Source organism: Gadus morhua, chromosome 5, assembly GCF_902167405.1.
Source record: "Gadus morhua chromosome 5, gadMor3.0, whole genome shotgun sequence".
In the NCBI taxonomy this organism is placed as follows: Eukaryota; Metazoa; Chordata; class Actinopteri; order Gadiformes; family Gadidae; genus Gadus; species Gadus morhua.
The window spans coordinates 11528736-11541846 of record NC_044052.1 but is presented as its reverse complement, the minus strand read 5'-3'; the positions used below and the strand labels follow the sequence as shown (position 1 = coordinate 11541846).

Here is a 13111-nt window from a genome sequence, read left to right as displayed (position 1 = left end):
TTCAGTTCCTCCCGAGGCTGTGGGCGATCCAAAGAGGGGCACTGTGGCTTTCATTGTGCAGGTGACAGGGGGTGCCGTAATTGCAGCGCGTCTCTCTTGGATAATGGCTGGAAGAAAGCAGTCAACACTGACCTGTTTGGCAGATAATCTGCAACCCCCGGCACCCAACAATATGATTTATCATGTGAGTGGTGCCTTGCCCAAGCCCCCCCTTCCCCCCCTTCCAACAAAAACAAACAAACACACCACTCTGGACTGTCACTTAACAGTTGCCATGACGACGTTCAACCATGCCACCCCCCATCCACAAACACGCACACACACACACACACACACACACACACACACACACACACACACACACACACACACACACACACGCACACACACATTTAATTCGAAAAGAAACCATTGCAGACTTTCTAAAAATAATAATGTTGCCAGTTCTCAAGACTCCTCAGACAAGCAGTGTTCAGACCCAATCATGCAGCCCTCCAACGTCAACGCAGCAGATCCACGCCAGAAATATTCAGGAGTTACTACAACAGCAATCCAAAAGTTCATGCAAGAACAAGATGCACATTGTATGCAAAACCAAGGAGTGGTCTCAATGACGAGCCCTTGTTAATGTCACTCACATAACGGGTTATCTAACCATCGCTCGTGGCCTCAGACAAGTTCAACATGCTTCTCTCTGGGGAATAAAAAACAAACCAACCCTGCCAAGACAAGTCTTGCGTTGGCGTCTGTGTGGACCGAAGCGGGACACAGCATATTGTGCCAGGCTGAATTAAGCAAGTCTTACTTTTTCGGACAGGGCTTGAGAGGAGAGGCGGATTAGGGCCATGTCAGCCCCTTGCTCCAGCAGTGGAGCAGACAGCCAGCCTGAAACGTGATTTTTAGGACGATGAGTAATGAAATAGAAATTGAACTGAGTTATTAAATTGATGCAATACGCATGCCGTATTGGATGGAGGTTCTCATCATCTTATGTTGCAGTGTTTTTGATTTTATGAACTAATACTGAGATGAGCAACATTAGCGTGCATTCTGAAAAGGCCAATCCTGACTCTGGGACAGTATTTGTTGCCGATGTGTGCGTTGTTTGTGCTGGAGCATGATTATAGACTAATGCGTCTATCCCTCTGACCCTTTAGCTGAGATATTCCTTTTCTCTTCGTCTTCGTGGCTGAGGGGAGGCAGCCAGTCTCTTATGTAACACAGCTTGGTAGCGGGAGGCAAATCAGCCGTGGTGTGATCGATTTCAGACCGTCAGTGCCGCGAGACATCGTTAGGGTCAGTTATCCGTACGTGACAAACGATGGGAAGAAGAAACAGAAGAACGGTCACAGATGTTTACTTTTATTTTAATCTCAGCAACACCCACACACACACACAGACAGACTCACACATACACACAATAGCATTGGAGAGTTGTATTCAACTTGTATTTAAGAGTTGGATCCGATGTACAGGCTGATGGGCTTGAGGGATGTGTGATTTGCGTCGTAGCTGTCCAATGGGAGGTCATTCTTTTGGTTCAAATGTTAATGCGTGGCTTCAGTCGCGGCAGGAAAGATGAGGTAGACGTCGACACATCCAAGAAACACGCTTGGACGCTTTAGAATTTTCAAACAAACTTGCAGTTGGTGAACACAGCTGCCAAAAGAAAAAACCTACACCAAGTTCATCGTAAATAGTTTACGCAAAACAACAACCATCTGCATAGGACAAATTACTGTAACCAAGACTTTAAACACACCACCTACACACACACAGTGAAAATATATCATAGTTAGCTGGAACAGTTCAACCACTGTTTATGGTATAAAATCTTTGAGTCACACACTAAAATAGCAAATGGAAAATACAATACAAATACAAAAATTAACCAATATCAAAGGCGCTGTAAGCAATATCTATTTGTTAAAATAAGTGTTAAATAGCTCTATATTCATCACTGATCACTGATAACAGCCTATGGACCCATATCAGTCACATGGGCCTCTCAGGCCCTCCTCTCTAGAGTAAACAGAAAATAAATGTTCTGGAATTCCCTTCCAACTCTATCCAATCAGGAGTGAGAACCCCGCAAAGAGGCAGGGCTCCCTAAAGGGTGGGCAGCGCGATTTCAGTGTTGACTGACAATGGCAGAACAGGCGAAGGTACCGATGCTAGCGCTCTCAAGAAACGGCTTACACTGATGACCACGCCAAGCAAAAAATAAAGGCAGAAGTAAAGAGAAGGAGAGCCACACCAGACCCACATTTATGGTGACGGAGGGAGGAGGGAAGGGAGTTCTAACGGCAAAAAAGGATAGGAAGTTAGCCTGAACGAAGATTGCTAACAGCTCCTTCCAGTGTCAAAGGGGATTTTTTTATGCCTTTGCTACCTTGAAGAAAGCTAAATTAATTACTAAATTAATGAATGAAAATAAAATAATCTAAATCCTTATTGCTCCACATCGGTCCATTTACCAGTAAGACAAAAGTAAAAACAACAGCAACAAACAGGGAGTGTGTGAGTTTTGGTAAACCAAGTAGTCGCCATACTAAAAAACACACAGATCAGAATACAAAAATAAACTTTGTGAATGTAAACATAGAAATTAAAAGAAACAATATCTCCATATCAGCAGCTTGGATATACAGTTGTATTTTTATATACAAATACTTGGCATATTGTTGCTTAAACTACTTATTTTGGCATTATGAGTGATTCAGAATCTTAAACACAGTTTTATAGCAGCAACACATAATGTACGATCTCAGCAAACAATATATTTCTATATTTATATATATATATGTATGACGTCTCCTCTATCAATAAAGGGAGAGCAAAGTTAGTAGTACGGTCGTCCTTGACATAATCAAAGAAACATAAAATACATAACTCTAGAAAAAATAGATATAGATATCTGTTCCCCACAACTAAAGACGAGGTACCGCTGGCTTTTTCTGACGGATTAAGTACTTCACATGGACAACATTTCTTTGTCCCAGGCAAACCACTTCACGTTGACCAGGAGTAAAATCCTAAAACAAAGAGCCAATTAGCTGCTGTTTTTACATGGCTTCAAGCGGAGATGTTCATTGTTTGGCTTATTCAAACTTTAAAGTAAATGGTAATAACAGTCTTTTAGCGAACAGTCAGCAGTCAACAGTTCCAACAGCTCAGGCCTGGTGAACACTTGAAAATCAGAAGGTGCGCACAACAGTGGCGTAATAATGGTCAAATATCCCCAAGTAATCAAAGTATAACAGTTCTCGCCCAAAACAATTCAAAAGTTTTCTATTGTCAATAGATTAACAGTCACTGTAAAGTCATCTAGCAAAGTTGTACGCAAAAAAACAGGAGGTATGATGTATATCTGTATGATCCATCGTTAATCAGAGTGAGGTAACAATAAACAGGTGTTATTTCCAACCCAACCTTTTTCCTATAATGCGGGCCTGTATCCAAAGAGGACCTAGAAACGCCTGTTTGGGTCACAGTAATCATCACAGCTTAAACACCACGTGATGCCTAAGTTATAACATCCAGGGTTTCACATTTTGCTAAGAATAATCACGAAAGATCACCACAGTCGTTATTATTTGAGTAGATATATCAACACCAATATTTACAAAGCATTTCTTCACCCTGCAAAGGCTACTCTCCACATCTTTCGCCCGATAACGAGGGCCTCAGGTTTTATAGAAGAACCCCTTTTTCTGGCATGAATGCATCATCGTACGGCAGCTACAACGCCAACCCCTCTACCAAAGAGAACTCAGCGTGCCCCCTTTCATGTGATCTGACCGCGGTAGCACATCATCAAGTGTGCCTACACTATACATCCACTCCCACTACCGCCACCACCACCACCACCACCACGCTGGCACCCTGTACTCTGAGGGAGCGACTGAAAACCGTTACACAAGTACCGCATTATGATGACAACCCCGGGTTGGGTGGGGGGAGGGTGATCGAAGCAACGACGACCTCCTGTGTGTGGGACCGCGGGCGGCGTCAGTCAGCCTTGTGCTCGCCGTTCTGGGCCCAGCCGCGGCTCATGGCGGACACCACCACGCTGTACATGTTGAGCCAGGCCTGGCGCAGCGGGGCCGTGTAGGTCTCACCCAGGGCGCACTGCAGCATGTAGAGCAGGGACTCCCCCACCACCTGGGGCCCGGAGACAGCACAACCACACAACCATACATGGACACGATGACAACACGACGACACGACCACAAACAACACAACAACACATGGACACGAGGACAGCCAAACAACACATGGACACGACGACAACAAAACGACACAACAACACGACAACACATGGTCAAGGTGACCACACAACAACACATAGAGGACGACAAAACAACAACACAACAACACATGGACACACGACAACAACGCAACACAAGAACACATGGATACGGAGACAACACAATGACACAACAACAAATGGACACAGCGACGACACGACAACACAACAAACCAACAACACAACACCATTACACAACAATGCATGGCCATGGTGACCACACAACAACACAAGGACACGGCGACAACACAACCACACAACAACACACCAACACATAGCCCCGACGACAAAAAACGAGCAGAGGAAGAGAACACAGTGCAAAGATGTGAGGTCAAGAACACGAGATCGAGGGAGCGAGAGACAGCTTGACTGCTTATTTTTGGGGGGGAATCTTTGCATGATATTGCAGGTTGGCAGCAGCAGTAAAAAAAGAGCAAGCTGTATTAGAGAGGGAGACCTACGGCGAAAGACTGGGTGTCCACTCCCACCGCCTGGTGCTTCCTCCCCAGGTTCAGCAGGAAGTCCTCCAGGGACAGCAGGTCGTCCAGGTGGCTGACTGCCGCGTCCACCACCAGCATCACCTGAGGGAAGGCAGGGGCAGCGTCAGACACCGGGAGGGCGGTCACACACCCGCACCAGGACGGCCTTCACACACTCACACCAGGACCGTGCAACACTGCCCCGCTGCAGACATGAACTGTTTGAGCCGCTGTTTGACATGCAGTTTTCACAGATTTATGGATGGCCCTGTGTGCGTGCGTGTTTGTGTGCCTGTGGCTTTATGTGTGTATGTGTGCGGGTGCCTGCCTGCGCGTGCGTGCAGGCATGTCGTGGCGGTGGATGTGGTGAGCAGGAAACTCACCTTGGTGACATGGTCCAGGAACTCGGGGCTGGCCAGGCAGTCCTGTGTGGAGCCGCAGCTTGTGTTGTATTGGAAGAGCCCAAGTAGGGCCGGCTCCAGCTCAAACAGCCTATTCCGGTACACACGCACACACCACGCACAGTCACAACCCTGTTCTCTATAGCTGCGTGCACAGATTGTATACATTATATGTTTACACCCGGCCATCTTTACCATCTCGACGTGTGATGTTCAAACGGCCGTGTTTCTCCCTTTCCTTCTCCTCCACTGCCTGCCTGAGTAGCATCTGCCTCAAAGTAAATTGCACACTATTGCAGCCTGTCGCCAAGCAACACATGAAGCCTCTGGTCTCTGCGAGTGAGTGAAAGTGTGCGATGAAGAAGCTGTCCGGGGTATATCTCGTCTTTCGTACTTCGTACCTTTAGGACATGGTCACACACCATGGCTGTCCCTTTCCCCCCAACTCAGGAGGACTCGCTCATGGGAGCTTTGTCGAATCAACGGGTTTTCGTATTCTTTGCTTGGATGGGAGTGAATTGTCTCAAGTGGGTAGGGCAGGGGAGGGCAGGGAAACTTACCTGGAGAACATCACCATTCCGTGAGGAACTTTGTTCCTGCCCAGGCTCTCCCAGCTATCCCGTATCATCTCCTTTTCTTTCTCCGTCAACAGCTCCATCCTGCCTGCACGTCAACAACAACAACAATAACAACAAAAACAGCAGGTTATATCTCTGGTTTCAGTTTTTTTCTTCTTCTACTACAGCTGGACCGTGATCAGCTGAGCTGTTTGAAGCCAGTCCCACCATAACACTCAGGGAGAATCCACGGTGAGAGAGGGAGAGACAGAGACAGAGAGGGAGAGAGAGGAAGTGCCGGTCCACCCACCTGGAGAAAAACAAGTAACAAAGTCCAGTCTCACATGAGTGCGAGGGGAACTGACCTGAAACGGGTTCACCCATGAAAGAGAGGCGGTAACGGCTCGGAGATGAGACACTGTACCTGAGTTAGATCTCCCTCTCGTCCCTCTCTTCTTCTCTGTTCACCTCTGGCGGGTCCGGCCGGGGCTGTGGGATCCTTGGATGTGTGCGTGCGTCAGTGTGTGTGGGACTGAGCGAGTGTGCGTCTGTTTGTTTGAGTCTGAGGAGCGTCTCTGCCTGACACCTTAGTGTGCACTTGCGTCTCTCTATCCCCCTTCCGTCCACAGTGCAGTCAGCGAGAGAGAGAGAGGCAGAGAGAGTGAAGGAAAAAGAGAGAGAGATGGAAAAAGAGAGTTTCACCGCCACGCTCTTATCTGTCACACTGACTGCTATCTCTCTCGCTCTCTCTCTCTCCTCGCTCTCATTCTCGCTCTCTCTCTCATTGCTCTCTTTCGCTCTCTCACTCTCCCTCCATCGCTCTCTCTCTCTTTCCCTCTCTCACTCTCCCTCGGTCTCTCTCTTTCACTCTGTCTCACTCTCTCTCCTCCCTGATTCTGTCTTGATATGCTCTGTCGCTCCTCAGAGCTGGGTGGGGGGGGGGTAGGGTCGGTGGCACTGGAGGAGACACAGACAGAGGGGTCTTTACACCGAGATGAGCCACAGCTCCTCCTGCAGGTGAACCCGGGGGAAGAACACAGTGAAGAGCACGCAGACAAACACGCACGTGTACACACACACACATTCACACGCACACGCACGCACTTACGGAAAACATGGACTTTGCTCGTAGCATCTCAATGTAGATTTTAAACTAGACTTGATTGAAAGCACGATTTAAAAAATATATAAAACTAGATAGCGTACGACATTTGAATAGATGGATGTAGTTTTAGTTCAGGCCTCAGATTGTATTTATTTAGCTTTAGTGTGTGTACCTTTCTTCCATTTTTTCCTTATTGTCTTTAAGTGTATTTTAATGAGTGCCTTTCAGCTGTCTTTAAACTGTGATCCCTGCCCATGTGAAGCCTGCTGAAGGTTCTTTGTGTTTGAAAGGTGCTATTTAAATAACCGTGCATCGCCTATGGTCGGCTGGCCTCTTCAACTCTACACTACCAACATTAAATGAGTGGGAGCTTCATCATTACACGCTGGCGTTAGCTGTGTAATGAGAGCCCAGCGTGTCACCTTGAACCAGTGGAATTATATTGTTTATGTGCTCCTGAAAGAGCCCTGATGATAACGTTTGCTGGGGCACATGCACAGCCTCTCATTGATTTAAATGAGACCTTCAGCTCCAAATGTAATCCTGCCCCCCCCCCCCACCACACACACACACACACACACACACACAGACACAATAAACACAAGAGCTTGTTTAAAATAACAACAACACATGCATAGATCACCTGCGCAACACACGCATGTTTGTGTTTGGTTGGTTGTGCTTTGGGATTCAGCTCCTCATCGTGTTCATTCGCATTAAAGACTTTGTGTGTGCGAGCATGTGTGTGTGTGCGTGTGCGCACATGTGCGTGTGTGCGTATGTGTGTGTGATTGGTTATTTTGCAGCCACTCGACGGGGAATAGGAGGTGGTGCAGCACACTCCTCAGGGACCACTAGGCAGCATGGGGAGGAATACAAGGTTCCCATGACAACCCTCCCGGAGCCCTTGAAGCTTTGTCATGTGATGTACGAGAGCTCAAGAAAGGCTCCCCTGTGATTATATATCATCTCTCCACGCTGGCACTCTGTAGGGAGAGAGCCGTGTGAGCTGAGAACTTGCAGAGTCGCCGCCAGCCTGGAGAAATAAAGCCAGCAGGACCTGTCCTGCTGGCTTTGATGGTACCGTCGTAAGATGGCAGTTCAGTCTGGCAACACAGAATTATCTCTACACCAGCCCGCTTAAATATACAAACACTTGACTCCTACACAGAGGTTGCTTTGCCCCTGAAAAACTCAATCATAATCCATCATTCTGACGTGAGGTTAAAGAACAATTACTGCACTCGATCGCGATGGAGCCGCAGACCTATAGTCACATTCAACTCCACTCGTCTCCATAGTAACTCGTAAAATGCGGATGTGTAATGACAGCGGGCCGGTACAGAGCGGTCTCTGGCTATAGGTCTGGCTGACCGGGGAAGGCAAGGTCCGGTAAAATACATATTTTTGCATCTGGTCAGTTAAAAAAAAGAAAAAAAAAAAGAAATCCCTCAAATTCCAGGAAATTTGCTTCTTAGCAGGAGCTCCACACAGTGGCCACTGTGAAACCCATTTGATGTGGGTCTGTGGGCCCGAGTTCTGCACTGAAATGCTCTTTGCAATGGCAGAGGCACAGTTGGGGCTGTTTATTTAACTGGCAGCCTGTTTCTAGAAATAGAGAATAGGGAATTTCAACCAAATCAAACAAAATCTTTATTTCAGATGTTTGTCCTCATTGGACCAGTCCGTTGACAAGGTATTTATTTGATTAGTCATTCGACTCAGCGGTATGGGAAGACCGCAAACTAAATCAGCAATGTACCATTGCATTTCCTATACTGTCAATCAGAACACTATGAGGCCTTATGACGATAAAGACCACTTTTTGGTGGTATCCAGTCATGCATTTAATTGAATTAAAACTTGTATGATAAGGTTGCCAAGCTAAAACTTATATTTAAAACCGCAATGCTTGGTATGTTAACCAGTTAACAAGAAAAATATACAAAAACGCTGATATATATACTCTGATTGAACATACTGTATTTCTTCAGAACATATATCATCTACATTCCAACTAGACAGATAAATGCTTGTAATTATAAAATGTATAACTATAATTTCATCATAAAGTGCCACTCTATTAACATACATGGTTGTGCAGTAATTCCACCCCTGAGTGTTCATCCTCCCACAACATTTCTGACCTCTTTTTGGTGACACCAAATGTCCATAATTTAGAGAAGCACATCCCAAACTATGGGATGTCTGGTGCAGTTAGCTCGTCTTGGCATGAATGATTTCAGCAAACCATGTTGTTTTCTCGCAGACACGGCCACAAAACATCCAGGCGGCCTGAGCCCTCATCGGATCATCCCATTACTTCCCCCTTGAATTTCACGCTTCTTTCATCGGTGTCTTCAGTTTTCTTCCCTTCGTCTACATTTTCCAACCCTAAAGTCAGACATGTTTGGTTTTCCCAAATGTCTATAGTGTAATTACATCAAACTTTGACTTGGCTTCAGAACGTTGCGTGTTCTTGACTGTAGTCTGTGGGGCCGAGCCGCCGTGTTACGTAATGCAACATTAACATGACCGAGGCACACAGAGGCCTTGGCTGTTCTGGGCCGCTGCTATTCGTGTACTACCCGGACGCCGTGGTACAACATGCTGTTTGAAGGGAAAATGTCCAAGTTTACCCTTTGAAACAAGCGAGCTTCAACCGTTTTTTTGAGGAACGAAAGACGTGTGCTTGGTGCCGTGCACCTGCTCTGGGCGTCCGGGTCGTGGCTGAGGTCTTGCTCTTCCTCTTCGGGTGCACTTCAGTGTTTAAGTGTCTCTGTCTCTGACATGTTGATCAAGAGGATGCTTCAACAAAACGTTCGTTCAAACCGGCTTCTTGAAGCTTCCTCCTGTATGTCCGTTCTACTTGGGCCTTGGCTTGCTTCTGGAAACAATAAAACAACAATTATTACAAAACCATAGATCAAACTATTTACTAATTAACAAATCCACCATTTTATTCCGCTACATGTTGTTAATGAGCAGGTAGGGGTTTGGCATCTTGCAAAGTACACCTCAGACTTGGGGATTTTGAAACCAGAACCAGAATCCAGCACCTTTCATCATTGAGTAAAACAACTTAACCACCCTACCATTACCACCTGAGAGAGTAGTGTACAGTATCGATTCACCTCCCATTGTACGTATATGTAAACCTGTTGAATCCCCAGGTGCTTTACCTGTTTCACCTGCTCAAACAGGTAAGGCCTCTGTGAGACCCGCTCCTTCATGTCCCGTAGTTCCTTTAAGTATTCCTTCCCTCTCTGCTGGTCTGCCTCCCTGTGTATTGCACGACATCAACAACAGATATTCGGAACAACTTTATTGAGTGATGGCTCCTCTGTACTCACTCAGAGCTCTGTCCTACTCACCGGTGTCGCTGGAGCTGCTCCTGGGACATGTCCTTGAGGCTGCTGTGGGGGTCAATGACCTTTGCGCGTACAGTGACCGTCTTCTGCATTGCTTGGGATCTCATCTGGAAAGATCTCATCCAATCGGCACTCTGCCCTTTCTTGCTCTCGTTCATCTCTATTGTTTTTCTGGGGAAGGAAAGCATAAAGATACTGAGACCCATGCAGTGCTACTGTAAATATAGCTGCCTTTATACTGTGGCTCAAAGTCAATGCCTACTATTACCTGATGGCCATCCCACGCTTTCTTGTGGCGTCGCTGATGTATGTGGGGAGTATTTCTGTTGATAGCGAGGTTAAGCAGCCAAATGACTTGCTTTTCCTTAAATTACATCCTACTTTGGGTTCCTAAAATATGAGAATACATATTTTTAATAAAGCGTGTTATTTTATCAAACTAATCAGTTTAGGGTTGAGCTGGAAACCAATGCAATGATTTTGGAAATCGTGGGATACGAATCTGCAGAAAAAAATATTTTTTAAGTCAGGCGTGGAGGTTTCGCACCTGTGAGTTAGCCGGCTTTGCCGCGCTCTGCCTCATAGGGAGCGTCGAGGTCCGCAGATGGAAGGGCTGACACTTGGTGGAGTCTCTCATCTCTGCCTTCCTCAGCACCGCCGCCTGGAAGGCCTTGTGTCGGCTGCTGAAGTCAGGGACCTGCTGGCTGATCCGGGGCTGGAAGCTGGGTTTCTCGTCCAGAAAACCCAGCATTTGCTTTTTGGTCTGGTCAGAGCAACGCGGTTTGGAGCTGCTGGTCGGGGCGTTTCTGGTCTTGTTCGGTGCTGTGGAATTCTTAATGTTCCCACCATGAGGGCCGAGGTTGGTCTTTTTGCCTAGCTCCTCATCTATAAAAAAAACAACTTTGTTATAATATAACTATATGGAATCACTGCTTAGGATACGCATGATGCATGGCTCCCATCCCCTTTGCTCGACAGTCTAGACATACTGGATCACTAGCCCTAACCTACTCCTTTATTGTAGCTATAAAAAACGGTGTCTCCTTAATGATTAAACAGACATATAAAGCAAATTTGTATTAACAGGGCCTATACTACATATTTTTTGGTGAAATCAGCCTTTTAATATCTTTCATTTATAACCCAGAACTATAAGTATTATCTTGCAATAAACTATTATCTTCTTACTGGAAACCAACAGAATCCAATCAATCAATGACTCCCCTATCCGCTCACTTGTGCCAGGAGGAGAAACGCCCGCCTGTTTTGCCTCTTTGACTGATGCAGCGGTCCCAGCAGCGGCGGTGGATGCGGACAGTTTCTGCAAGTCTGACGCTTGACCCAGCGCGACTTGACTCAACATTGCCGTCATCTTCTTTCTCCTCTGTCTCTCCCTCCCCTGGAAGCAGAAGGGCTTCTGGGAGGAGAGGAGGAAGTCCTTCCTCTGGTCCAGGCACTGCTTCCTCCTGGTCTCCTGCTGCTCTGTCATCTGGCGATAGAGCGGCAGAGTCACGTGTCTGGGCACCGGGAGGGCGCGGAACTTCTTCTGGCACTCCGCCTCCCACGCCAGCTCTTTATGCTCGTAAGAGGACTGTGTGACGGACAGGGAGGTCTGATGCGTGGGACGCGTCCTGCTAGGGGTGGTACCGGTCAGGAAGGTGACCCGGGCCGGAGAGGATAGGGTAGGTCTTCTTAACGGCTGGTTTTCTGGAGGAGTCCCCTTGCCTGAAGCCAGGACAGAGGTGGAACTGGATCTCCTTAGACTGTCACGTGTGTGGGAGAAACAATTGGTTTAATATATGTGTATGGGTGTTTGTGCTTCTAGAGACGGGACACTGATGAGTGACAGGAAAGTGGGTTCAAAAAGAGAGGGAATGACATGTAATATAGGAGCGGAGGCGGAAATGGAACCGAGCCAACAGCACAATTGAGAATGTTCATGTTGTTTGATAAATAAAAAAAAACGGATTCAACATCATTCAAATACACAATAAAAAAATATCACAAGTAACAAAAACACAATGTGTGGCTGTTGTTTGTCACCTTGACGGCCTGAAGATCCCGTTTAAGTTGCGTTCTTCCTCAGACTTGTCCTCCTTGTCCGTAGAGAGCAGGGCGTCTCTGTGAATCCTCTTCGCCAGCTCCTCACTCTGCCTCCTCTGTGTCTCCTGGAGCTGCTTCAGGTGGGCTTCCTTCAGGGCCTGCAGCTGCTGCTGGAAGTCCTGATCTGCCTTAAGGCCCTCCACCAGCATGGCTTCCAGCTTGATGGTGGTTATATTCGTATTGGGCATACTAATAGGGAGAAAACATAATGTGACAATGAAAAATAATAGCTACGAAAATAGGTCAAACATTTGTTCATTGATACATACACAGAAATGAGCACACGAATTGTAAACATTTAGTTGTATTTGCAATATTAGCATCATTATGAATCTCCACATCAACGCAGAGTCCAGCAGAGATAAACCAAGCAGGCTGGTTACCATGGTGACAGTATCTGCTTCCTCAACATTGCAAATGTGGCAGAGAAAGTTTATCCAACCGAGGCAGGCTGGATGTGTTACTAGTTTATATTGCGACCAAACGGTATCTTTAGACCTGCAAATAAAATCAACAACATTTAACCGAGTAATTAATTCAATATCAAAAGCTAAAACAAAAGCATAACGATAGCCAACAAACCTGTGCAACAGATGGGAAACTCTCCAGCGCAATCAACAGTTCACAGATCGTTTCCAGATAAGGAAAGACAGTTATTTCATAAAGGTGTCTGGTATAGGTGGCATTGTACCAATAGTTGGAGTAAGAATAGAAAGAAAAAAAGGCAAAGACCGTAGGACCTGATAAAGGCGTTCTCTCTCAGTATAACTTTAGTGCCATGTGTGG

At 46.4% G+C, this 13111-nt stretch overlaps 2 protein-coding genes across 2 annotated transcripts; both read right to left on the bottom strand.

Annotated features, from left to right (window-relative positions):
- Window positions 1–1348: 1348 nt before the first annotated feature.
- Window positions 1349–6624, bottom strand: ngb (neuroglobin). The gene is made up of 5 exons (XM_030356456.1): window positions 6171–6624; window positions 5750–5852; window positions 5172–5280; window positions 4771–4890; window positions 1349–4164 (listed from the first exon to the last, which is right to left on the bottom strand). The coding sequence occupies exons 2-5, from the start codon at window positions 5845–5847 to the stop codon at window positions 4012–4014; spliced, it is 480 nt and encodes a 159-aa protein (XP_030212316.1). The 5' UTR covers window positions 5848–5852; window positions 6171–6624; the 3' UTR covers window positions 1349–4011.
- Window positions 6625–8487: 1863 nt separating this feature from the next.
- On the bottom strand, window positions 8488–13093 carry fam161b (FAM161 centrosomal protein B). The gene is made up of 8 exons (XM_030357544.1): window positions 12908–13093; window positions 12266–12514; window positions 11459–11985; window positions 10770–11107; window positions 10491–10612; window positions 10226–10393; window positions 10034–10133; window positions 8488–9738 (listed from the first exon to the last, which is right to left on the bottom strand). The coding sequence occupies exons 2-8, from the start codon at window positions 12511–12513 to the stop codon at window positions 9649–9651; spliced, it is 1593 nt and encodes a 530-aa protein (XP_030213404.1). The 5' UTR covers window position 12514; window positions 12908–13093; the 3' UTR covers window positions 8488–9648.
- Between the last annotated feature and the right edge of the window lie 18 nt (window positions 13094–13111).